We start from the raw sequence: 27,693 nt of genomic DNA, 5'->3' as shown, positions 1-27,693 counted from the left end.
CTAAATATTGAGGCTGGTGTGCAAATAACCACCTTCATTTCCATCTACATTTCATGAAAAATCAAAATTCAAAAGCATAGCACCAAAATAATCACATCAAGCATTTAATATCTAATAATGAAGTAGTTTTACCAATACATACACAAATACAACTAAGATCACAATGTACATTCTCAAGTGTGTGTATCTGAAGGGCAAAAATGAGAAAGGGGAAAGATGAAAAATTATATATGTGTTAATACAGATTTATCTTTCCTGTAAATATGCAATGTTGGTGGTATGTTGGGCAATCTTCCATATTAACAGGAATACGATTTTTACAAATTTCTATGTGAGATGTTTCTTACTCCCTTTTTTATGAGGTACAGTACTTTCTTGGAAATCTAAGATGATTGCATGTAAAATGAATTAACAAATGAGATATTGCTAACAGTCTTATACACTTGGTTTTTTTAATCATTTCAGAACCGGTCCCATTAGGTTAAGGAAATGTTAACATATAAATTTATTACTTGAAGGTCATTTAGATTTGCAATGAACTATTTGAATCTGATCATTGAATAGGATGTTGGTACGCCGAGAGGGGATGATGATAAATAAATACAAAGTACAATTTAAAGGCAAGAACTAATGATAGAAAGTTATAACCTATTGCAAACTCAGCAGTAAAATTTCAATACATTGAACATTTAAAAAAATCCTTATTCCCATAAAAAATGCATCAATTAAATAGATCAGGGACGTTTCTAAGAGCTTTTAAGAATATTTTTAGTAACAAGTTTTAGTTCAGCGATCTAAAGTTTTTAAACATCTTTTTTAGCTTCCAATCCAACTTAAGTACATTTCTCAAAGCACATTCTTTCTAGAATTCACTTTTTCCTTCTCCCCTTTACTCCTCCCCTTCCTCTCATCTTCAGTCAAAGGGAGATTGGTACGAAAGCCGCTCTGAAATCCTGCATGCAGCAAAGACAACATGAGATGACGGACACCACTCTTGTAACATTGCTAGAGATCTGTAGTATCTTGCAGATATAAATCCCTAATAGCAATATTTCAATGCCATTTATTCATGGATAACATGTATACCAACTTAGAATTCTGCTGCTACTGCTTAGAAAAGAACTCATTGAAAATGGTGACAAATATGTCTTTGAATCCATGGATAGGTTTCAGATGACAATTCATCACATCATAATCTAATTGGTCCTATTAGGGCATATGAACTGACTATGAATATACAAAAAGAGCACACTACAGAAATTTCCCAAAACAGAATAAGAAAGTGCATACACTTGTCTTCATGATTCTTGAATACAAGTTGATATGAATGGTCCTTGGGATATTCTTGGAACAAAGACTTGGTCCTTCAGTTCTGTTAAATCTGTCTGTTAGATTGGTGCAAGCATAATCATATTAGTCTTCTTTATCTGGGAACAAACCTAGGCCATCCACAAGGTCACTTTGCCAGCCTTGACTTCTGTCAAAGTCACTGGTATGAAGTACATGGTCCAGTGGCCTCATGTATGTAGTCCGGGCAAGTAATACCGAAGCGCTTGTCTCTGCTTACAATCTGTGCAATTATAACTGAAATGCAGTCCACTGTGACCATGTGAAAACAAGACCATCTGATGGTCTGAGGATTATCAAGTCTATCTCAACCACTTGCTAGGGACCCACTGCTCCTGCGTCTGTACTCGGGTGATGACCGATTTCAGTTCCATGAAGGTGCGTTGAAGGTTGTCGTTGGTGATGGTGTAATCAAAATAATGCTGGTACATTGCTTCCACTCGCTTCCCGACCTGCACCATATTCACAAGGTCTTCATCCTGGAATAATCAAAACGATACATTCATCATTCAATAAAAAATCATTGGTAACTCAAATAAGGTCCTGAAAATTAATAATATATTCAAGTAACAAGAACCTACTTTGAATTTTGTTAGGAAAGAAAAATATATCATTCACAATTCAATAAATTCAATAATTCTTATGTGAGACTTTTCAATAGTAATCATAGCTATTGGATGGTAAGTAGAATCAGCTTTGATAGATATGTAGTTGTTATGTGAATGGTGACTCTTCGTGGTAGGTGGTAACCATACATGTAAATATATTTTTTTTTTAATAGAAAGAAAACAAATAGATATCTGTGGAACTACTCACTGCAAACGGTCTTGTGTGTGATTTTTTCATGGTGACCATAGCTTTACGGGACATTCTTGTAGCTCTCAGGACATCTATTGACGGAGGCTTGATGTATATTACATAGGGTTTCAGCTCAGACTGCTTTAAGATCCTCAAGGCCTACATCAAAATCACACAAATAACAAACAGGATAATTGGAAGATCCAACTGAATTATGGGTAAGATCATATGAGTAATACTTACCATGAAAAAACTTACACCTACACTTTTCTGTGTTTGCCTCAAAATATTGGAATAGATTACCCCATCAACTTAGACAATGTTCTTCTATTGATGTGTTTAAGAACATGTTTAATATATTTCAAGTTGTGTTTCATTTTGTGTAGTTTTGTTTTAAGCTTTCATTGATTGTATTTGTCTTGTGATTTGTATAGCGCTTTGTAACTTTTGAAAAGCACTTAATAAGAGGTAATTATTGTCATTATCACTATGTATTTATGATTGCAGTGTAACTTCATTCAGGTTTACACTGTTCATGCAACTATGGGTAAGATCATATATTATGAAGTAAAACTTACCATTAAAAAATACACATAAATGTGCTTATTACTTTCATGCAGTGTAACTTCATTCAGGTTTACACTGTTCATGCAACTATGGGTAAGATCATATATTATGAAGTAAAACTTACCATTAAAAAATACACATAAATGTGCTTATTACTTTCATTCATGTTCACACTGAAAATGCATTCCATAGAGATACTTGTTAGAAAGTGCTATTTTTGACTGATGTACAGGAAATCAGGATGACAAGAAATGTGCTCCTGCAAAAATATAGCTTCAGGGTGATTCCATAAAATATGCACATCAGGCATCCTGTATGCAGGACCTTCGCGATATTTTCTGTCTCTGATATCTGGTTCTTATGACAGTCTGTAATGCTCTCAAATGACCATGACTTGATCAGTTTATGAAGTGAAGTAAGACTTGAGAAAAAAGGGTGGTCATTTTATGCCCTTCAGTATAAATTCTAAAAATAAATGTTAGGGTTAGGTTTGGTGCTAAAATTTAATGAATGGTTTAATGTGCTGATTCTTTCCACTCAAAGAATTTATCATGGGGAAAATAGAGACAGATATTTCTTCTCACCTGAGGATGAACACAGAGAAGACACGTTTGACCCTCATCAATGACCCTCTTGGTTGCTAGGATACTGGTGCCATACATATGACCTTTGTACTCCCCATACTCTATGAGGCGGTTTGATTCTACTGCTTTATCCATCACCTCCCTGGAAACAAAATAATACTCCATCCCATCTTCCTCCATGATACGTTTAGGGCGGGATGTGTCTGGGATTGAAAGAATAAAAGGACAGTGAAAATTCATCACAAACATGGGTGTCATAGAAAAGAGATTCTGCAACATACATTTTTGAAGGTCACTTTATTCAGTATTTCAATCAGGAACATCTTATTCCTTAAAAAAGGTTACAATGGTGACATGTACATTGTATTTAGGGTGGTGTCCGACAAGAGAGTTTACTGGTTCCTGTATTGTTCACATTACTAATGCTGCACGAACATTCATCATGAACAGCATGGAAAAGTTGTTAGACAAGCACTGTATTATGGTGCCCAGAAATAGTACGCAAGACATTGTACTTACGGGGAATTGCACTGCCAAAGGTATCTGGGTCACACGCAATGAGCCTCCGCTTTAATTCATTGCGACCAACACCAGGAGGACCTAAGAAAGAGATAATAGATTAAAAGATCATTAGCATTTTACCTACTGAAGCATTAAAGTCAAAGAAGGAAAAAAAATTATTGATGATCAATAATAATGATGAACCCAAAAAATTTATATCAATAACAATATCAAGACCGAGAAAATGTGCATTACTTTACAACATGAACATGTCCTCCCCGACACCCACATCTCCTTCCACAAACAGAAGGCCTTGACCCTATAGAAGAAATGACTCTGGGGGCAGCACCACCAAAGTTACAGGTTTGGAGATTATATCATACAAATAATGCATGGAAGCGCATGCATGCAGGGCCAAATAATGAACAATGTGCGAGAAGAGCCAATGGATATACTACTGAGGTCCGCAGAACCGATTGCGGTACGTCCATTTTTGCCAGGTCAAGCACATTGTTTCTTTTATACAACCCCCCTCCCCCATGTTACTGAGTTGGCCCGAATGCTATATTTGATCTAAATTCTAGATAATTCTAGATAATTCCAGACCTCGCACTATCCTGCACTCTGATGTCAAAGTGCAGGATAGTATATTTGGTATGACGTCAGAGGCAGAATAGTGCATTTTGGGTGCCATAGTGCAATTTGCTGAATATCATGCAATCCGATTTTGACCGATCAGATTACAGAACCTTCTTGGGAATTATATTAACCAAGATAAACATCAATGGCGAGTCTCAAAGAAATCCAATGGGAAATGAGGCCACCGGTATTCTTTGGCAGGGGGGTTACACTTCTAATAGAATAAAGTAGTGTTTATGAAATACCCCCCTAGTCTTACCAATAAGAACAATAGGCCTTGGTCTTGATGCAGGTGGTTTGTATAATGCTACCTCTTCATATGTCAATACTTCTTCATTGTCATAATCTAAGGTAAAGAGAGAACACAACAATAACAAGGTTAAAATGTAAGAGTAATAAGATTGTGATGTATGCCACAGAAAATGTACATACAGTGCAGTTGTGCACAAGAGTTGGCGAACCCCACCAAAACATGCACTCCTTCATATTGAAGTGTTGAATGTAGACAACAACAATACAATGACTGGCGAGGCCAGAGAAACAAACTCTATTGAATGTACATGTACTACTTCATCACCAAGAATACACAATTAAATATCTAAAACATGACAGAACCTGAATACTTTTAAATATATTCATTTTCTGTGGGGTTCACTAACTTTTTAGCACCACTGTATGGGAAATAAGGGATTTGCATTTTGGTTGAGGATGAAGGATGCACTGACTGAATCATGGTATAGTGGAAGGAGGGGATAAGGGCTTTGCTGCAATTATGTGGTCAATCTGGTCACACCCATAACCTGAGGACAAAACCTGATGAAAAAACATTACATTGATACCATACTACTTTACGCAGGACTTGCTTTTCTTATTTTGAATCATCTCATTCTGGGGTTATTCTTAAACTACTGATTTGTCTTGGGCAAAATTCAGTTTCTTCTTTTCAAATAAACACTATCATGCTTACTAATGTACATGTATGCTATCACAGAAATAAGGGTCATATACTAAATGAGCTTCCTGTCATGATTGTAAATAGGCCTTGACACATGTTTAAAGATACGATATAAGTATAAAAAAATAATGAAATGTGAGTCCCTACCTTCATTTTGTTTAGCATGATACATGACCTTCTTGACCTTTCTTTTGTTTGTTCTGAAGCTACTTCTTACATTGATTCTTACACCTGTAATAAAAATAAATAAAATTGATCATTAATTCTTACATCAAAACAATGCTGTTTGATCACCTGTGTATCAAAAATAAGCCCCTTTTCATCTATTCACATATCCACAATACATTTTTTAAATTAACTACTTGTTATATGTTGTCAATTCATTAAAATGATTTAGTACAAAATATAAAGAAATACCTACATACTTTAATCAATCAATCAAAACAATGAGCAAGGAGAGAATTTTACAGCTCGTGTGCAATCATAAACATCATAATTATATCTCAACATAGCTGAATGAAATTATTTTTTATCCATCCTTTTAGCATATTATTTGTTACAGTTCACTGGAATCCTAATTACTGTAATTTTCTTTTCAATACTCTGAAGTCACCAATACTTACTACTCTTCTTGAACGATAAATCTAAAGATGAATTGCTGCCGAGACTTCCGTTTATGATGGAACGCTGATTAGATAACCTCCTGCAAAATTTGTGGAAAATGGCAACTTAATAAATAATTGAAATATCCATTGTCTTTGGAATTATTTGACCACACTGTACTATTTCACATGTAGACATGACAATTTAAAAGTACAGTGTTTTCATTAGCTTTTAAATGGCATACAGTTATATCATATAAATATATATGAATAGATGTTGACCATTAACGTGACATACATCAATTTACTGGACAGAAAGATAATAGACTGAATGGTCATTCATGAATGGGTGAATCTAAAAGGACAGAATTGCTATAAACCACTTGATCACTACATATATATAATGACCAACTTTATCTTTTTTATCTGGTCATGTTAAAAAATCAGTGGTAAGCCATGTGACTTTTTGATAACAATACCCACAAAAATATTAATTTTGCCTGTTTATTTCATATATCATGTTTTTATTGTAATGTAACACCAGTAACAGCTGTTTTTATGTTGAGGCCTCCCCCCTATTAAAAAACAAGTGGAACACCTCTGGCAGTCTCGCCTGCATCGATTAATTGAAAACGACTATAAAATAATAAAAACAACAACATAATTCACATGATCATATAAATAGATAGATGATGATCTTTACACAGGATACATTACCTTTCTTGGAGTTGTCTACCAGGAATGAGTCCAGCCCGTAATCCTTTCTCTCCTATCTTCTTGGCTTGCCACCAATGTGGATCGCCTTGGTCTACTATCTGAAGTATATCACCTTTCCTGAATGATATACTAGCATCCGGACACGGGTTCAGTTCATCCTTGTACGGGTCGTAGTCAAAGTGAGCTCTCATCTTCACCTGATTAAAACAATGATTTCTCTATGATAACATCTTACATCAAGGCTCTCTTCATTTAAAAAAAATACTGCAATTTTAATACCTATCATGTAACCTGTTACACCAAGTTGTTTTGTATATGTCTATCTATTTACAGACTTGATTTCAAAAGTTTCATTGAAAATATAATTTTCAATGGAGAAGCCCTAGAGCAATAAGGTAGATTTCTGAGAAATAGAAAGCTACATCTGATACAAAACTTGCAATCCCAAAAATGAATCAAGAGAGATTTGAATAGAACAATATAATGGATGAATAATATCGCAGAAAAACCCAGAGAATATTATGCCAATTTAGAAGTATGATGAGAATCATCCACCTTCCAGGCATGGATCTGGGTGTTGGCACAGGGGGCAGTGTCTCAGTTTTTGACCCCCACCAAAAAAAAAAAAATTACATTATTGCTCCCCTTTATGGAAAAGTCAAGTGTCCCCCATTTGAATTGATATTACCCCCTTCCCCTTTGCAGTGAGAAGGTGACATCAATTTGTTCTGTCTTGCGACCCATTCTTACGCCATCCATCCCCCCCCCTTATGAAATCCTGGGCCCGCCTTTGCCATCTACCATGACATCACAGGTTGACTAATTGACTACATGTGTGCATGTGAGTGAAGCGATGTGTGTTATCTACCCTGACATGTGGAAATGGGGAAAAATCATCAGTAGAGTATACCAGTTCACATGTAAACAACTGCATACTATCGAGGGCAACAATGGTTACTATACCATCTGTATAAACAGGGTTTCCTCAAAACCCACTCAACAAGACAAAACATCACAATAATTGGACAAACAGTCTTAAAACCTTAATGTGTTTACCGATCGGACAAGTGATATAAAACCTGACAACAATTTGTAAGTGACAGCTGATATAGATGTTAGTACTTTAGCATTCCTTTTTTAGTGAGTGCATTTGTTAGAATAGCATGCATTCATACCTTAACAATACAAGTGAAAATATGCTACAATTTTCATCAATAAAATGAGTAGCAACTAATGTTAATAATGATCATGCCAAGTTTATATTTCATATGCAGCAGTCACTAATTTAAATTATGTTTTCAAACCATAATCATATTAATTCATGTGTTCAAATGTTATTAAACTCTGGGGCATATAATCTGAAGTCTGATGTAGCAGGCCATAATCTCAGTCTAACCTGATAAAAATGGATTCACCTGCATTGAAGCCAGACTATCTACTAATTCTAAAAAATACAATACATTTCATAAAGTGAGAGGTAAATATGAAAATGATATTGCTCCACTAAATAACCGGAAAGTCAAACCATCTTATCCCAAATTCTTCATGATGACTTTGGCCTATCTATTACTAGGTAAAGAATACCACTACCCCAGGACTTGTCAACCAATGACCAATCATCAATTTTCTGGCATCCCTTTTCAAATTGATTCCATCTGATATACATTACCCACAGGAGAAAAAAAGCACAATGTATTTTTTCCAACTCTGTCAGTAAGTACCGGTCTATTGGAAAAATATTTGGAGGAGAGGGTGGTCGGAATAATAGGTATTTCCTGGGAGTTATGACGTGTATGTGTTGCGTTTCTTTCAGAGAGAGATAGCAAATCCAATACACACAGATCCTTTTGTTTCTAGCAAATCCTCTTTCTAAAAGGTGTGCACAGTAATAAAGAGGGGGAAAATACAAACCAGTTAAGTCTGCATAAGCCAACATTCTATAAGTCGATCATTGCTTAAAGTCAAATAAATTTTTCAGACTGAAACTATGCCAAACTTTTTAACAAATTTAGGAAGACTTTATAAGATTTTTTTATCCCTAGCGCTTAGACTTGGGCAGAGTTACATGTACCTGTATAACTTCAAATTAAAACAACTGATATATAACTTCCATTGAAAGTGGAAAATATGATAATTTTGATTTTCATATAAAAATTGTCCTAAAAAGGACCACAAGTCAGCGTGCCCTTTCTACCTTGCTACTACAAACCTTTCCAGGATCACCAGCCCCTGTGAAGTCTTCCATCAAGAAGCCGGATGCAACAGAGGCTCCAAAGGGAGGTAGGGGTGTGGTAGTGACTTGTTGGCTCTGCTTTGTCACATGCAAATGAGTGAAGATTACATGAAATCAAATCATACAAATGTAAGTGAGCATACACATGCATGTGAGTTAACTTTGGGGATTTGGGAATTCTATGTTTGGAGGTGTGGGACTGCTCATATCTTAGCATCAAACTTTTTAGTATTTTCAGTATTTTTTTTTCATACAGGGGAGTTTCCAAAAGTGAGATAACCATATGGCTTAGAAAGACTAAGCAATATTTAATATTACTCATGTTTTGGGGATATACAATTCATTCACTTGCTCCATTTAAAAAAATATATGAAAATGCTTGTTGTTGGGTCTATTAGATGCATATTTCACAAAATTACCCAGTTTATTTAAACATCTGTACACCTTAATTTCATCAAGTTTATCCAAGTTAAAATTGCAAGAATATTTATAATTAAGTCAGGTGCAGATCAGGAAGGGGCACAAATCCCTATTTGTACCAAAATTGGCACTGAGCCACCCTTTTTAAAGTGATAAACTTTTCGATTTTTCTGCTTGTCAGACATGGAGGCAGTTCATCATTTTAAGGATTGAGAAAAATTTCTTAAACTTTGCTGTTTAGAAATCAACAAGAGTTTTTTGCCCCTCCTTCATTAAATCCTTGATCTGCCTCATAACTATGGTATAATTTGTTTCCAATGTTTACAACTGTAATAGTGAATCTCCAGTTGTTCGTAACTAAACTGTGCAGTTTTTCAACATGATGGGCAAGTGCTGAAACACTATCAAACAATATTCTCCATGCACTGTTTATATGTGATTGCTAATCAGAACATGTGTTAGTAAATGATGTGTCATGCTTGTGAGTTCTTGATTTTAAACAATCTCAGATGGTATACGTATGTTTTAATTTATAAAAATAAATTGCGTCAAACTCAAATCAAACCCATCATTATGATAAAAGTGTTAAAATCATCATGCTGGCAATTAAAAAAGCCATTCTATAATAATTTTCAATTTTTTTTAAATGGTGTATCTATTAAGCATATTCATTCCTTTCAGCATGCCATTCAAGTTTAAAAAGTTTGATACATGTATGCTCTTCAATTTAAAACCAAAATGTGTAATGGTAGCAATAATAATTCGTCAAATTTTAGTAAATTTAGTAAATATTTTGATACCATTTCCAATATGTATATTAAACACTGTATATTCATATTATACAGCATCGAATCTCCTAAATTTTGCAAACTGAAAATAGAGATGGTTATTCCAAACAATTGTAAAATAACATCATTTTCAATAGGCCTGTATAATGGCAAAATAATAAGGAAAAATAGGGAAGCCATAAAAACTCAGGATAAAAAAAAATCTTAATTCTTAGCCTGGTTTGCCCCAATCTCAAAATAATTGTGAGGTTTGGTGAGCATTATACTGTTTGTCACTCCTTCATTTTCCCTGCTATCTACAAATGTACTACTACTGGTAGATAGAACCCTGTATGATTATTGTGTGTCTTACCTGACTATTGTGTGCGATCTTCTTTGTATCATTATCAGCTGGTATTAACTTGAATGTGATGGATCCGTCCAAGGAAGCCTGGAGAAAGTGGAAATATAAGGAAAACGCACTAATGGAAAATACAGAAAAGAGCCTCTTAAGCATTTATATTTTATGAATAAGTATTACTGATATATTACCATCATCACTATCAATCACTATCATCATCCTTATAGTCATAAAGAATATTCTACAAAGTACATAAGTTTTTACCAAAGTCAACAACATGAACAATTAAGAATCATACAATACAAACATGGGATATTTAGAACGGAAAATAAAAAACAACTCATGAACAGAAAAACAAAATTAAAAAGAATAGGAAGAAAAAATAAAGAGAAAAACAGTTTCAACACCTTTCCCCCAAACCCCGCCCCCCCCCACAACCACACATAAAAAAGGGCCCATTACATAAAAATACTTATGGTTAATTCACCATTACATCCTGATACTATTTTTATTTTGGTTGTTCACTGCTATTGCCATGGTAGATTTCTGTGACAGAATACTGTCCTTTGGGCCGAGACACTACTTCACATGAGTAAAGAAAAAAAAAGGTGTGCCGGCAGATACGGAAACATGTTACTCGGAAGACTAAAATACATGAAATATAACTATCATGACTTATGCAACTCTGTATAAAAAAATATAAGCTGCATAAATCATGTTGCATATGGAAGCTACATGTATGTAAAGATGGCACCCTAAAAAGTCAGAGTCAAAATTTCATCAGGTGCTTCAATTATGTGAAAAATCAGGCTAATTAGATACAGATCTCAATAAACATTTATCGTTAAAACCTTCAAATATATCCCTGCTTTCTGGACCAGTGTCATGGGGGAAGAGGGTGGTCACCCTCACCCTTTGTGATTTTTTCAAGTAATAAGAGGGTTGAAAATGAGAGTCAAAAGGGAAAAGCATAAAAAGCATAAAAGACTTTCTAGTAATATTACTCTTTAATAATCTATTCTTAAATTGAGAACAAAAGTGACATCACCAATAGGTCTCATTGCCACTTCAAACAATTTTATTTTTCAAAAAATACTAGTACCCCGGCGCTGCCCCTGTATGCCAAAGGCATTGGCAGTTCACAAGATATCAGTTTTTGAAAAAGTGAAACTCTTGTCTAGATCATGTTTCATGTAGCACAACACTTTCAATCCCAAGAAGTGATGATGTTAAGAATCTTTAGATCTTACAAAAAGGGAAGCTCAAAACCATGATCTTTCTAAACCAAATTTCAAACAACATAAAAACAATTCAATAAATGACATTTGTGCTGAAAACAAGGATTCTCCATCTGACATAATGTCTAAAGATATCGCAGATCAAATCTGGTCGATTTCAAGGTAAATCAGATGGTTTCTTCTCCCTTTATTCCTTTATTCTAACCAACAATCTGAGGGAAATTTGCTATTTATGCCAGGAAGCGTGGAGATGAGTGTTCAAGATGAAGAAGAAATATAAACAAGATGGGACCGGCCAAGTTTTATGAGGCGGTGAATAGTTGGGTAGGGCTGCCTAGGGGTATTCCCAATGGCATTCTTTGTACCTCTATGACTAGACACACCTCCTTAAACCTACCGTCTGACCCTCCCGTCAGTGAGTCAAACACAACATCTTATAACCCGCTCTTCTAAAAGTACCATGCATCATGAAACCACTCCACAAAAGCTGGTACATTTCACGTTTGAACACAACATCATTGTCAACCACTCCACTAAAGTACCACTCATCACGTTTATCGATATTCATGAATCTATCTAAACCACTCTTCAAATTCATATTTATATATTCATTTTCAACTATTATGAGGTGATATTCTGTTGAAATAAATGCTTTTGATCCCATATAACGAGACATTATGACTTGGAAAATGGAAGACTTTGTCTAGAAGCGGTGTAATGGCAGCTTCCTTTTTTTAATCCGAAAGCATTTACATACATTTAGAGGAATAAGGTTTTGTCGCCATGGCAACAATATGGTATTAAAAACATGATCTCTTTGATTAATATAAGGTAGCATATACCTAAACATAGAATAAAAAGTTAGTAAATGATATTCCACTCTAAGCTAGAGATTTAGGTGTGAATATAAGTGGTAAATATCTTGTAGCAAAACAGCAATGAAAAGCCTACTTGCTATCTTTTCAAATGATGCCATTTTCCAATGATCATTATTTTGAAGTTGAAAATGAAATGAAATATCCAAACATCTGCTAACCTTTTCAAAGAGGATTCTACCTTTTTTTCTATGTATACTGTGATTTAAAATTATCAAGATTAATTTCATACTATTCCATTTTCATTCTTTATTAAAAAAAGAAGAATTTTAAAGCAAATATCAGGATCAGGTGCTTATAAAATGATCAAGTCAAGAATGCAAAAAGAGAATATTGTAGTAACTTGGATCAAATTTCAATAAGATTCAAAGAGATTGTTTATACCACACTGCAATGTGTTTTATATACAGAACATGAGACTATTTAAATTGGCTGGTGAATTTTCATTTTGAATGTCAGAAAAATTTGAAAGAATCTTTATTATTCAGGGTCCTGGATTTAAAGATTTCTTCATGGATTTAAACATGACCTGCCTGGTAATGCATTATGCACACGTTATAAAAATCATCAGAATTTAATGCAAATGTGCAATTCAAGGACAAAGATACAACAATGGAATCAGAATGCATTCGTATCTATAAAAAAAATCATGAGACAAACAAATTCCCCTGGCTGCAGGCGGATTGGCAAAATATCCTGGAGTATTTCAATGTCAGAGGTAATTTCCTGTACAGTAGTTGCAGTTGGAGATTAAAAATTAGAATAAACAACTTCCACCCACTTGTATCGGCTCATCTCAAAAACCACATTACATCATCGTCTACAAATTACGTCCTCGAGGTTACGTATTAATGAAAATAATTTGGAATTTGAAATGGAAAACCAAAACAAAACTTGCATTTTCAAAAATCTTTATTGATTTCTTCATATTGCTTATCTAGCCAAGAAAAGCAGTAGAAAAAAATATTTTCTTCCAATGTCAACAACAAAAAAGGGAAAATACCTAAAATCAGAAACCCTGGATGTTCAGATGATTTTCATCCGAGACAACTGTTGTGCCCCTTTCAACAGAACTTGAAATTGAGGGAGGGGGTGAATTCTCCAAATCAAAAAGAGAAATGAAAGTGAAATCCAACCAATTTCCTGAGGGGTTCCCGACTCCTAAAATTGAATTTCCACTGACATATTGTTGTGATTCTCGGCCGTTTCATTTCAGGACACCATACACCCACCGACTCACACACACAACTGCCGTGCTGTTGTTGGTCTAGTTTTCTTTTTCTCTTAGAAGTTGAAGTATCAAACATCTCACAATATGTTGTCCCCTGAAAAAGATAATCAACAGACCTTGTACAAAATTAAGGATGGCTGAGAGAAGACTCCATTTCGAAGATGTGGTTAGGTCAATTTTTCACTCTTTACAGACTATCAATCCTTGGTCAACAAAGCCATGTTTCTCACAAAAAAAATAGAAATTTTCAGGAGTGAACAAAAATCCAGATATGGTTATGATAGGAAATTATTTTGTTTGATATAGCAGAGCAGTTTCATTTTTTAGATTGAAAGCTTAGATTTGGATAGATGATCAATTGATAGGCTATCTAGTCAGTAAAACAAAAAAAGTTATTTTCCTGAAAAGATAGAGAATAAACATCCCAGTGGTCATATGTATCCCATACACCTTGCACTAAAGCTTATAGTTTTTGACAAATTTGATAGTGAATAATGATCATGATGATCATATCTGATATATGATCGGTAGTCTATTCCTATGAAAAGTGACAAGCTGTCGATTAGATTTCAAGATGGCTCGACTCAAGAGGGGGCTGTCAACAAAGAGGGCAGGGTTGATTGGGCACCCCTCCTCCTTGACTAAAAATTAAATTAACTATAGACAAGGGTATAACCCGATGAGTGTCTGTTTAAGTGGAAAGGAGAAGCATTCCCCCTGGGGGTTAGGAGACTAGTAATTAAGGTGAAAATTAAGGGATAAGATTCAATCAACATCGGCGGTTTACAAGGCTCATTTACACGCACAGCAAAAATATCTTTCAGGGGAAAATATTATAATTTACTTTTAATATTGATGATCTATAATTTATGCACTGAATTTGATGAAAATGTTGTATTGAAGGAGAAAATCCACCGGTGTCATGTTGGTTCTTAGAAAAAGCAGAATATGGGTTTGCTGAAAATCCATCAAATGAGTTTTCATGCAGAGTTATGAATATTTAATATATCAATTTGGTGATGCTGAAAGCCAGCTGCTCCCCATATGATGTGAACCATAATTTTCATAAATTGTCTTTTCAAATATCTTACATGTATAATTATTAAGGAGTATTTTTCCCATAGAAATTTGTATGAAGCAATGTGTCATGCAGGTAATGATAATCCTTTCTTTTTAAATAAAAAAATGCAATTCATGTAACTTTAGTACTTGGTACATCACATTATATGAAATCACAAAATAAAAATATTTAAAAAAATCAGAACTGTTCATGTTTTCCCATATACTGTAAAAATTCAATGATAATTTTTTTTATGAACCAAGTTGAAGCCAGGCTGAACTTTTTCTTTTAAAAAGAAATATAGGAATCATTGCTTGGCACTACTGCATTCCATTGTATTTTCAACTGTTTACAATGTGGTATGTTAATCATTTTAAGAGGAAGCAAACATTGTGTGAACTGTTATTAAGTGGTTGGTTTGATCTAAATATGTGGTTTATTACCATTCATCCTGTATATTTACAAACATTGACACAAATGATAATTAATGTTTTCACTTCCTTATTGGTTGTGGAATTCTGTCATTTTCAAACACATCAAAATTTTGTAATTCAATAAATGACATCATTTTTAACAGGATGTCATCTGATTTTGTTTAGTAGGTGGGATTATTCATGTGAAGTTACTGTAGGATAATTATTTTTCTTGTGAATCTATTGTGTGCAGATGGTGAAAGTACCAATAATAAGTTTTGTTTCAAAGATTCTTCATTTTCAAGATTGAATTTACTGATTCATTGATTCATTACTGGAATAACATCAAAGCAAAAGTTTACAATCAGAAGTTAAAACACAAACAACCAGTACCGGGGGGGGGGGGGGTACTAGATATGTTTTTTCTGTCTTTCTCTTGGGATCAATCTGCTCCACAATCTCAAGCATGGCATTGGACAAAAACCTTATAACTTAACACACACATCTTGCTTTATAATAATTATAATATTTCACAAAGGGCAATGAAGAGAGTGTGCTGAATCAAAGCAATGAAGACATTCAAATTTTCATAAAAGAAACATGACATAAGAATCATTTAACTTTTGTAAGATTTTAGAATAATGGTCTATTACATGTAATTCATATAACTGAAGCTTTACCAAAACCATGGACCTAATTAAAGATAGTCTTTAAAATAGCATATTAATCATGCAAAAAGGACCCTCACATGGTTGGGTATTGGTCATATTAAAGAGTTTCTTAAAGCTAAATATTTGTAAGAAGGAAATGTGCACAAACATTGGTCACTCAAACAATATTAGTAATATTGCAGGGTTGCCATATACTTGCCAAAAGGCATTTAAATTGTTTGAGGGCAGGAAAGGGTATCTTTCAAGGGGAATGAAACAGTATTTCTTCTTTCTGAAAAAAAAGATCTTCATCTATTAGCCTACAGTATTGTGACATTTCTGGGGCAAAAAGAGTACAAAATTGTGTCTTTTAAAGAGAACAGTTGGCATTTTCTCATTTTAAAACCCAACCAAACAATTCTTTTTTAATAAACAAGTGCTACTCTATTCTCCAGTGAGTCCAGTCTCTGTTGCAACCGAAGCATGGAACTTGACACACGTCCAAGATGGTGGAGTACTCGGACAAAAGCAAGTTGAAGATCATCTCTTTAGAAAGGGTGGGGGAGAGGATGCCAGCGATTACTACCAATGGTCCCAAGATAGTCCTAGCCTGCAACCCTACCCAATCACAAACACCTGGCTTTTCCTCTCGAGCCCTTTCCCCCCTTCTCTGTTGTTAGTCTTATGAATCATTGTCAGAACTGATACTCTCCTTCATGGGACATCCAATCCCTCCGGTCTCCTCCAAAACATACTGTTCTACTTTAACATCTCTTCTTCTCCACTGGAAAAGTCGTCACACAGCTCCAAATGAAATTAATTAAACTAGTTTCTCTGGGGCCATGGTTTCAGCTGTTTCAAAGGATATGAGCGGATATCTACCTTGCTTGTGTCAATAAGAATTTCACTCTGTGTATCTTTTTAATTCATTCCATTTTTGTGATTTACACCAGCATAATGACCTCTAAGGGTATTTGACACTAAGACAAGCAAAAGGCTGTTCAGATGCCTAACCAATATTACAGTCCATTTTTACCTTTTGAACTAAAGAATAGGAAACAATAGCTTCCTTAGGGCTCAAAAACCATAATACAGTAATATTTGATGCATCATCAATACATTTTATGATGCTTCAACTAAGAACATCCATCATCTTCACCTGCTTCAGAACCACTCTCCATGTCTTATCTGTTAACAGCCCAAGTACACTCATACTCCACAACTACTGAACATTCTTCACAGGTTCTCGATTCAGCATAAACTTCAGTTTAAGACTGCTATATATAATTCTCTTAAAGATCTTTCCCCCTTAAACCTGTCTGATCTCATTTTATTCAAATATGTTCTAGTTATAATCTAAGGTCAAACACAAGTGCAGTAAACCATATCCTGAGATGTCAATTTTATGCTGGCCTATGAATGTTTGTGCCATTGCTCAAATACACAGTCTACCTATTAATTCAGCATACACAGTATTTCCCTCAATCCTTCCCCATTTTCTTCGGACAAAACATGGACTCAGTTGGCTTTGGATGAATTTTAGCCATGGTTTCAATAACATAATTCATATTTGACTTCCATTTGCATATTCCAAAAATACACAAGTGTAAAGACCACATGATCAATTTTTTTCCTAATAGAAATTTGGATATTGCCATTAACTGATATAGCACTAATTGATATAGCATGCTCTCTGAAGGCCTTTTGAACGATTATCAGAAAGATATAGAAATATTGTATGCCCAAATTTGTGTTCTGGTCCATACTTGATGGATATTATAGTTGAATCTTTCACACAACATATGTTTATGATGATTTTTTATATTATTTTTCATTTTACTAGCACTAAAATCATACTTTAGAAATCATTTTCAAAATTACTATTAAAACTTTAATACACTCTTTTGTATTGAGGCTTGAAGAATATGTATTGTATGGATTTCCTTCAATAAATGCCAGAATAATGGTTTGGGGAAATGAATGACACCCCAACCAAGCAATGGAAGGATAGGAGGGAAGTTGTGGGAAGTAAAGAGAGGGGGGGGGGGTAGGAAGGAGATGTTGCCCCCCAAAACAAAAGAAGCTTCATCATGATCATCCTCCTGTCCTTGGGAGGGTTAGAGACATTTGTTTGTATTGTGAGTCGTCAAGATTGAGTAACTCTCCGTCCGGTGACAGAGCCCTCTATCTCTTAGAGTTATCAGACACTCACCAAGAAATGGGTCACTTCCTCTGGGTCTCTCCCCTTCACAGGTATCCCGTTCACCTCCTGAACCTTGTCACCGACGTGGATCAAACCTGACAAAGGAAGATTAAAAAAAAGGAAGAAGATTATGAAAACATGACAAATTACAAGATTCTGGGGAGCTTCCATACTGTGAGTATTGAATCATAAGAAGCAAATACATACACTATAAATTTCAAGGATTTTAGAATGAATCCAAGAGCGGCTACCAACAGAGCTTTATGACAGCCCCCCCCCTCAATGGGTAGTGCAATCACTAACTTATTCATCCCAATCTCTAAGATATACTGTATAAGCTGTTATTTTCGCGGAGTGCAAGCTGAATTTAACAATGCGCAAAAATATTGACACATTTAGCAAGCAGTGCCAATGTCCCCAACACCATAGCTTTGCTATTGCAAACATCCTGTGTGGTGAAAAAGTTGAGATATGCACCTATATTATGTAAAAAATAAGGTTTGAAAAATATGGTAAGTAATTTTAAAAAGTTAGCTAGAATTTCACTTATTTATTTCTCAAACAAAATCAGAGCCTACATTATTTCCTTAGGCCTACATATTTTATCAATATTCATTCACTCACTGTAATATTACAATGTATTTTGCATATAATAATTTGATTTTATTGTCATCTATATACAGGACATTGGTAGCTATTTGCAATACTCATTAATATTCATATTGTCACATGACAAGAGGTTTGAAAGGTATAAGATTCTGTTCACAAAATTCAACATTTTTGCACTTGAACCAACTTAAATTTAAAGGTACAAAAAAGTGAAATTGAAGCCACTTTTTTCACATTTTGTAACTGTTTTTACAGAGACATATTTATATACAAAATACACATCAGCATGGGGGGTGAGGAGCATACTTTTGCATGTTATGCATTATTTTTGCTTCTCTGGAATGCTGTGGAAGTATTTGTTACATCTTCTGATTGCAAATTCAACAACCCGCGAAAATGTTGGGACCTCCGTGATTCGCGAAAAATTATGTATTAAAAAATAACAGCTTATACAGTTTTTATTCATGATCTGGGAGAAAGTTGTAAATTGTAATATTAGTTTTGATACATTTTGTGCAAAGTATTTCTATTTCTATTTCCTTTATACTTCATTTTCCTCTCTCTTAACCGCTTAGAGGCAATTTTGCAATTTTGCAGTATATAAAATTGTTATTATTATTACCTAACTGAAACTAGAGAATGAAGGTAAACCAGGAATTTTTCTATTCTTTTTTAGAGTAGAGATCTCGAATCCATGAGGGGGGGGGGGGAACTCTACACCCCAAGATCCCTTCAAAATTCTTTATGGAGTAGGGAACTTGCATCACTGAGGGTCATGACATTTCAGCAAGAGGGGGGGGGGTTCAACTTTCGCCCCCAAGATCTCTTCAAACCTCTATGGGGCTTCTTTCCCTAAAATGGTTGGGTCATGGTAAGGTGAATCAAGTCTAATGAAATTAGCACCAACTCTTGGAGCGATTATTCAAGATTGGTTGAATTTAAGCTTACTGTAGGTTGCTATTGTTATTTATGCACTGTATGACTGTTATTTGCCATTGTCATGAACGGTCATTGTTATCATGTTAATTTCATATTCAACCGCCAGTTAAATTCAATTTAATTCCCACTTCAATTCACTTTGAATTCAATTCAATTACCAATTCAATTCAATATGATTCATAATATATTCCAATTTAATCTTAATCCCAATTCAATTCCCAATATCCCCCTTTGTAATTTCATCAAAGTCCCAATCCAATTAAATTCAATACAATTCCCAATTCAATTTTATTCAAATCTTCACAATGACCATTGTGTCCTTTGAATTCTTCATCCACAAGGAAGCTTTCTAAGATCCTGCAGAAGCTACCTATCCCTAAGGTACTGATAATGTGAATTTCTAATAATTTCTATCAATATGAAAGTACTTTTTTCACTCAAACATAGGATCTACCTTAACCCAGACCTCATGTTGAGTCTTCAAACAAAATTTTACAAAGGAAGTTATAAACAGCGGTTCTGCCGTTCCCCTTCATTAACGAGACTTTGCTGCCCGCGTCTGGTTTAAATATATGTCAATGTGTTATCCTAATGAAACAGGTAATTGGTAAGGTGATGAATAGGCATAAAACAGTCTTAAGGCTATCAGTCTTTCCCAGTTTACCCTCCGGGGGATGTCTGTCCTGTAATCTGGACATCCCCAAAACATTCAGTGAGAAGGCTCAATAGCTCCTTTCATACCAGCCTCATCATTTATAATTTTACTAATTTGGAATTCTACCCAAATTTGAAAATATCAGGTATCTTGAAAGTGTGAAAGCAGAGAACTGGTAATATCCCTAGAGGAAAATAGCCAAAATTAGTAGGTACCTTTTTTAATTAGAAGAATTTCCAGGAATTTCTCCAGGGTCAAAGATATATTTCAGGTGTGACAGCATTTCACCAAAACTTTTAATACAAGGCAAGAATGTATAGACATCTGCCATAAAAGGAATCTTGAAGTCTTTTTTCTGGATTGTACTATTGTAGAACTCTTAAAAAACTTAATCTTGTTCAGGCAGGTATGAACATGTGATACCAGTTATCGGGTAAATGTATATTAAGGCCTGCGCAGGTTATCATAATTCATATTTTTAACAAGGTGGGTGTGAATGTATCTCATGATTTTTATGCGAGTAGGGGAGGGGAGAGCCTAAAGGTTAGCAGGGACTCAAGAGGATACACATTTTAGTACCGGCCAAATGGCCATTTCATTCTCCTTTTATATAACGTATATATAGAATGAGCTGGCTTGAAGAGCTGGCAAATAACTTGCCTTTATTTCATCATCCATTTCAGCTTCTCAAAAAGTGCCCCTAATATTCATCCCAATATAGTGCAAAAATAATGCAATAAAAATGGCTTTAGTTATGAAGTTCTGAGCCTCACAAATGTCATGAAAAGAACCTTGGACAATTGTATTAGTCACTACAGACAATCCCATTGCACGCAACAAAAAATAAATGAACTTCAACCATGGAATAATCTATCCATTTTTTTCTCATAATACCATGAATTTGAACTGAATTTGTGTTTTCCCAGAAACTGAAGCTACATGTACATGTCTAATAGAACCACTTCTCATAGCAGAAAAGGCCGTTCTTTGACACCGGTCAAAGAATTCAAAATAAGGATTAATGGCACTTTTTAACAGTGCTGTGATTTTCATGTTTGAATAAAAATCAGAATCTACTTGCATTTTCAACATAGAAAATGTGGAAACATGTGATGCATTACTTCCAACAATGTATTTAACCCTTTAAAGAAAATGTCCAAAAATGATTAATGTAATATTCACTTTATATCATTTCATTAAATTTCATTCATCAGTGTACGTAATTCAGCCTTTAGCCTCGTAATGTCGCAAAAAGTTTCGACTAAAAACATGTTTTGAATTCAATTTCATTTTGCTTACTTTATCTGTACTACAATTTTTTTCTTAAGAGCTTTTACAGAAAAAAAATAATGAATCAAATAAAAATCAAGAGAGCAATTTCAGCTACAGGACATGACCTGGACGACTCCATCAATGTTGGACCTAATCAATGTTTGACCTTATCTATAGAGAAAAAGAACAACATTGTGATTTTCCAAGCAGGTGTGTCTGGATGACTGGGGAAAACAGGATCAGGAAAACCTGATGAGAAATGACTCTAAGTGCCTCGGAGTAATAAATCACTATGGTCAACATGACAAAACCAATTGGCACCGGACAAAGAGGAATCCTTCTACGCCATTAGTGGTTTAATTCCTTGTGAGACGGACCCTTAGCTTGAAGGCCGATCTAACCAAAGTTGACTGTCGTGACAGTGCAACTCACAGTACACATTGAAACGTCACTTTGCGACTTAACAGGTACACCGCCTTGGTCTTGTTAACACAAAATGGATTATAGCTACACGTTGTTTCCTGGACGTCTTTTCTTGTTAGATCAGAGCTATGACTTAAGGCTCAATGAACAATGATTATACATAAAGAAGTGCTGAATATAATTATTCACTCATTCCAAGTCATTAAGTTAATGGTATGATTAAGACAATTTTCATCCTCTCAGTATGACAAAGGAATACATTCACAGCTGCTTTACATTTTCCATTTGGTAGAAGTACAGTAGTACAATTACATGTAGAAAAGAGTTTAGTGGGGGATTTGAGAACAAAGCAAAAACGTGTCACAATGTCTACTAATCAAAGGTCATGAAAGAATCAATCTCAGCTCATCCAATGCCAAGATCATTTCTACATAAAACATCACAATTAGAATAAGAACTTTTTTAAGATAGGTTTTAAAATACATTTTTCAAGCAATGGAGTGCTTCCTTCAGGCTGGCTTCCTTTCAATTTTTTTTTGCGTAAGGCATGAAAAAGTTCAAACTAGATGTTTCTTTATAAACTCTATATCCCTGTCAGAACTGCATAGAAGTTGCATTTATTAAAATCATTTCTTGTGTGTGGAAAATGTACATGTGATATCATTCAACCAAGATTTTAATAGACTTTCAATAGAAATAAAACAGGAGAGATCTTCAGCATATATGATTTTTTTTTCAAACTTTCAAAATTATCTACTATTTCAAATGTACTGTGCATTCTTCTCTGATATTGTTTTGGGGGAATTTTTTTCTCCAATATTCAGCAGGTTTCTCTCTCATGGTTCTGCCCTTAATTATCCCAGTGGATTTTCCCTTGAAAGCAGGGGGCGGTGAAATTTCCAGATTTGGCCATCTCCCAATAGGTCCTTATAGGAATATCTTTCAGCTCATTATAGCCCATGGTACTGACTCAGTAACCAATTCAGTCAATCAGTGCGAAGCCAACAATTTCCTCAATAAAAATCAATCTTGAGGGCAATTCCATGGTAACTGACTTCAAAGAAGGCAACATCCTAAGCTGCATAATAAAGGTGTCAACTTGATAAGTTATAGTGACAACAAGGCATACACCTTGGACGATGAAGTGCCTATAGATAAGCCTCAATAGCCACTTTCTTAATCCTCATTTAATACCAAATTGTCATTTATTGATTTGGGAATATGAATAGTGTGTTACAGCTGTCATAGGTTTTTATTGAAAAGCTATAACAGAAGGCATCAACTGATTGGAAGAAAACTCACTGGACCTCTTATTAGTAGGTTCTACAAATTTATTGGTTACTATTAGCCCATTCAACACCCCTTCACTCCTCCCCCTTTTTTCTACATGTACTTTTTATCATAAACTACAAGTAAAGCTTGTCATCATTTTATCAGATGCAGCATGATATCATTCAGGGCCCTCTTTCATAAACATCCCAGTTATGGGACCTTTGCTTACAAGACTACAATGATGGTAATCTTCCTCTATAAAAGTCAATCAAAATATAGGATCTAACATTTTATGATACCAGGGGCCTGTTACATAAAACTTTTTACCTGAGAAAACTCTGGTAAAAACTGAAAACTAAGGTTAGTCTGATTTCTGCCATTGACTTTAACACAGGGCAAAAACTCCGGTAAAAACAACCTGAGTTTTCTCAGGTAAAAAGTTTTATGCAACGGGCCCCAGGTCTTATCATCTAGCTGACAATATTATGAAAGAAATCTGGAAAAGGTTGCAAACAAATTATCTGAAATTGATTTAAGTTTCCACTGAAATGAATAGATCAATAATGGCCATAACAAATTGATTCATAATACCTGTTGCAATAAGTGATTCTAGAACCAGTTGTAAATTAAATTTACAATCAATTGCAAAGAGTTATGGATCAGTGGATATGTCTCCAGACCATGATGCGCAAGGTCTAGGGTTCCTATTCCACAAGGGCCCTGTTGCGTAAAAGATACCATAATGGAAACTTTGCCATGCAATGTTAACTTGCACAGAATCCTTGATTTTGATTGGCTGTTGATCAGTGTCACTATGGTAAATGTAGTTACCAGTGGATGGAAAATTTACCATATTAGTAACTTTTATGCAACGTGACCCAGGTGTGAATACCAGCAGGGAGACATTTCTTTACATGTATGCTGTTTGCACTGTAAATAGTTCATCCAGATAAGCCAGGGTAATATTGGAGCACCCTTAGCAGCTTGTTGGCGGATATGCATACTGTACACATCTATATCAAATAATGTCATTATAAAAAAAACCTTATGAACTATTTTAGAACCTAAAACTGACTTGCAATTGATTCTAAGATTTTTGCAACACCCAGTATAAAATACCAGTAGGTGAAGATGGGCTGCATCTTATGTGGAAACGATGGAAGTAGAATGCACTTATATATTTTCTGATTGAAACCAAGAACAGCTCCACTGTATAACACGATGGAAAGTGGAATACATGAATCTATAAAAGACAAGTCATATAACTGCATTATAGCTACATGTATGTCCGAATTTACTAATAAGTGAGTAAGGACTTAAACAAACATGAAGAAAATCAGAACACATTAACTTGTATCCTCTGATCCTCACATTGGCTTCCGATTGCATCCATTATGAATTCAATTTAAGATCTATATCCTAACCTAGAAATTGAAACATGGACTCATGCCCACACATTCATTTGAATGCTGTATCATTACTTTTGATATGGACAAGTGGTGTGAATCAGTGGATAAAGTCTACTGTAATCCATAAGGTCTAGGGTTCAAATCCCACCACTGAATCATGCCAACATTCATTGAAATATTGTACAATCATTACCATTACTATGTACAGGCATTGTGGAACAGAGGAGAAGTCTCAAGACCTTGATCCCTGACATCTGGGGTTCAAATTTCACCATTGCAATAATGTCATTTAGACGGACAGTGATTAACATTTGCCACTCTCCACCCAGGTGTAAATATTGACCTGCCTTATGTATGCCTTAGTTTGATTACAGTAATAGGTTATCTAGCTAAGTTATTGAGGAGCCTTATGCAGGCTGTTGGTGGATAGGAGTGCTACATGAATCATTACCATTTATATCCTTACCTGCTTGACCCAATGTGCATAAATCTTCTAAACATGCACATGCAAAAGCCTACAAAGTTTCTGAACCAATGTGAATGGTCATGTGTTCATAATACAACTTATAAGTCAGTGTAGTTTTGGGAGTAGTTGGTATTCTTTTTTTTTCCATTCCTTCTCGTATTGACCTGCCTTATGTATGCCTTAGTTGATTACAGTAATAGGTTATCTACATGTAGCTAAGTTATTGAGGAGCCTAATGCAGGCTGTTGGTGGATAGGAGTGCTACACGAATCATCACCATTTATATCCTTACCTGCTTGACCAAATGTGCATAGATCTTGTAAAAATGCACATGCAAAAGCCTACAAAGTTTCTGAACCAATGTGAATGGTCATGTGTTCATAATACAACTTATAAGTCAGTGTAGTTTTGGGAGTAGTTGGTATTCTTTTTTTCCATTCCTTCTCTTTGTACCTTGATGTTTGCCATTGTTTCAAGGCTTTTAATGATTTGACTATCCAAGAGGTGTTTTACAGATAGTCAAATGCGAATCACACTTCACATTTAACTTTCTATCTGTGGGTCTTATAGGTCACATGCTATGATTAAGCATGCTACTACAAACAGTACACATCAAAATATTTCATGTTAGATACATGTATCATGTTAAAATGTAGCACAGGCGATTAAGCACAGCCTGAATTCACTCTTAACTTTTGAGCAAAAATCCTTTTCATGGACTAAACAAAGTCAATTACCGGTGGAGAATATACATGCAAACACATCTATAAATTAATGTGTATCAAAAGGTCTTCATGGCTAATCCCATAGTCCTACAGTGAAACTAACTCCAGGGGCCCGTAACACAAAGCATAGCAATGATCTAGAAATTGTTTCTACGATTGATTCCATTGACTACAATGTACAATCAATCTTGAAAATCAAGTGTAAGATTGATAAATAATCTTTGTGTTATGGGCCCCTGATCATCCAATTTATTACATTATTTTCAATGACATACTATTGATAGGTTCGGAGTTGGTTTCATTGATGTGACATTAGTTTATTGAACATTCCCATGCTGGACCATGCAATCATCCCTAACTTACCACTCCTATCTGCTGCTCCTCCATGCATCACCCTGGCAATCACAATCATTCCAGTCTTTGGATCATATTTGATTGTAGCTCCCTGACAAACACAAACAAATATAGAATAAAGATTACTCTTAATATAATCCATGACATTTTACTCTGACGGCAATCACTCCAAGGAGATCCCACCCCCTGAGATATTGGTGGCTGACTTTGCAATTACATGGGATATCAGCAGGCAAGTCAATTTCTCCTGCTCTCTAATTGTAGATTGTATACTTCGTAACCTGAAATTTTAACAGTAGTTGTATTTTGGTTAATTTTGGTCCAACACTGCCAACATATCCACTTCTGTACAGGTATCTTGGAAACTTGTAGGTGTAAACACCAGAGGTCATTTAAAAAGCTGTTAGTAAATTACTCATTATTTTGAGCACAACTGGTGACCTGTTCCTGTGTTAAATAATATATCCCTGTGTAGCTAGTTTGGCACTTTAGAGTAAAAACACTTTCCAATTGTGTGTTAAGTTGTGTATATGTTACAAACAGATTTATGAGACACCACACAGAATCGCAGAAAAAATAACTCAACAGGAAATGAACATAATGGATAACTAAAAAATGTGATTATTATCTGCATGCCCAATATTTGCTCATATTTTGTCCTCACCAGAGGTTCGACACTCTTGACAAGTTTGACTATCTTGACTCCTGCTTCTTCATCGTCACTACATAAGGGAGTGATATCAGCTGGGAACTCTGGGGGAAGCTCTGGTACATAGTCCTTGTTGGCGATCTGATCATGGATGTCAAACACTGCCCTCATGTGGGCTCTTGTGAGCAGGCAGCAGAGTTCCATGACCTCGGGCATGTTGACAAAGTCCTGCAGCTCTTCACAGACCTGAGATAAGATGAAGGGAGACAACACACAAAATCTAAATTAAAAACAGATAGTGAAGTCAACCATTGTATATACTTCTCACTACATCAAAACTGAAAGCGGGAGTCAACTCGCTTGACCGTGAAGTCCAGTTGGTTTTAATGAAAGCTGGAAAATGAGAGAAACATATCAATGAAGGTTTGGCAAAAATCCATTAAAGTATGACAGAGTCGTAAAGGTTTAAAGTTGTCCTACTGTATACTATTGTATACTTTATGACAGAGTCGTAAAGGTTTAAAGTTGTACTACTGTATACTTTGTTATAAATGATTTAATTATTCTTTGTATTGTTTGCAAATGCGCAGCCTTTCTGAAAACCAGCCATTTGCTAATTGAGGGCTAATTTACCAAGTAGAAATTAAAAAAAATTGAATCAATGTTTCATAATCAGATGTTGCATATTCACTCAGCAAACTTTTCTGTTTAATGCTCCTGTTTCTGCATCTCTACATGCAAAAAAGTAAAAAGATCGGC

At 35.0% G+C, this 27,693-nt stretch overlaps 1 protein-coding gene across 4 annotated transcripts in view; it reads right to left on the bottom strand.

The window, feature by feature from the left end:
* Positions 1-862: 862 nt before the first annotated feature.
* LOC121423742 (MAGUK p55 subfamily member 7-like) overlaps positions 863-27,693 on the bottom strand; it is a 45,119-nt gene continuing 18,288 nt past the window's right edge. For 2 of the 4 annotated variants that reach the window (XM_041619225.1, XM_041619239.1), the window contains exons 4-16: positions 26,950-27,180; positions 26,295-26,376; positions 18,171-18,256; positions 10,504-10,581; positions 8,920-9,021; positions 6,711-6,907; positions 6,015-6,094; positions 5,539-5,622; positions 4,696-4,782; positions 3,816-3,896; positions 3,297-3,499; positions 2,164-2,304; positions 863-1,826 (exon numbers count right to left, since the gene is read on the bottom strand). In XM_041619225.1, the coding sequence (XP_041475159.1) occupies positions 1,650-1,826; positions 2,164-2,304; positions 3,297-3,499; positions 3,816-3,896; positions 4,696-4,782; positions 5,539-5,622; positions 6,015-6,094; positions 6,711-6,907; positions 8,920-9,021; positions 10,504-10,581; positions 18,171-18,256; positions 26,295-26,376; positions 26,950-27,180 (1,629 nt within the window). In that variant the 3' untranslated portion in view covers positions 863-1,649. The remainder of the gene's footprint in view (positions 1,827-2,163; positions 2,305-3,296; positions 3,500-3,815; positions 3,897-4,695; positions 4,783-5,538; positions 5,623-6,014; positions 6,095-6,710; positions 6,908-8,919; positions 9,022-10,503; positions 10,582-18,170; positions 18,257-26,294; positions 26,377-26,949; positions 27,181-27,693) is intronic. The other 2 variants (XM_041619233.1, XM_041619248.1) reach the window with 2 other exon arrangements.

Source organism: Lytechinus variegatus, chromosome 1 (assembly GCF_018143015.1).
Source record: "Lytechinus variegatus isolate NC3 chromosome 1, Lvar_3.0, whole genome shotgun sequence".
In the NCBI taxonomy this organism is placed as follows: Eukaryota; Metazoa; Echinodermata; class Echinoidea; order Temnopleuroida; family Toxopneustidae; genus Lytechinus; species Lytechinus variegatus.
The sequence above is the reverse complement of the archived record's forward strand: the minus strand, read 5'-3'. Positions and strand labels throughout refer to the sequence as shown.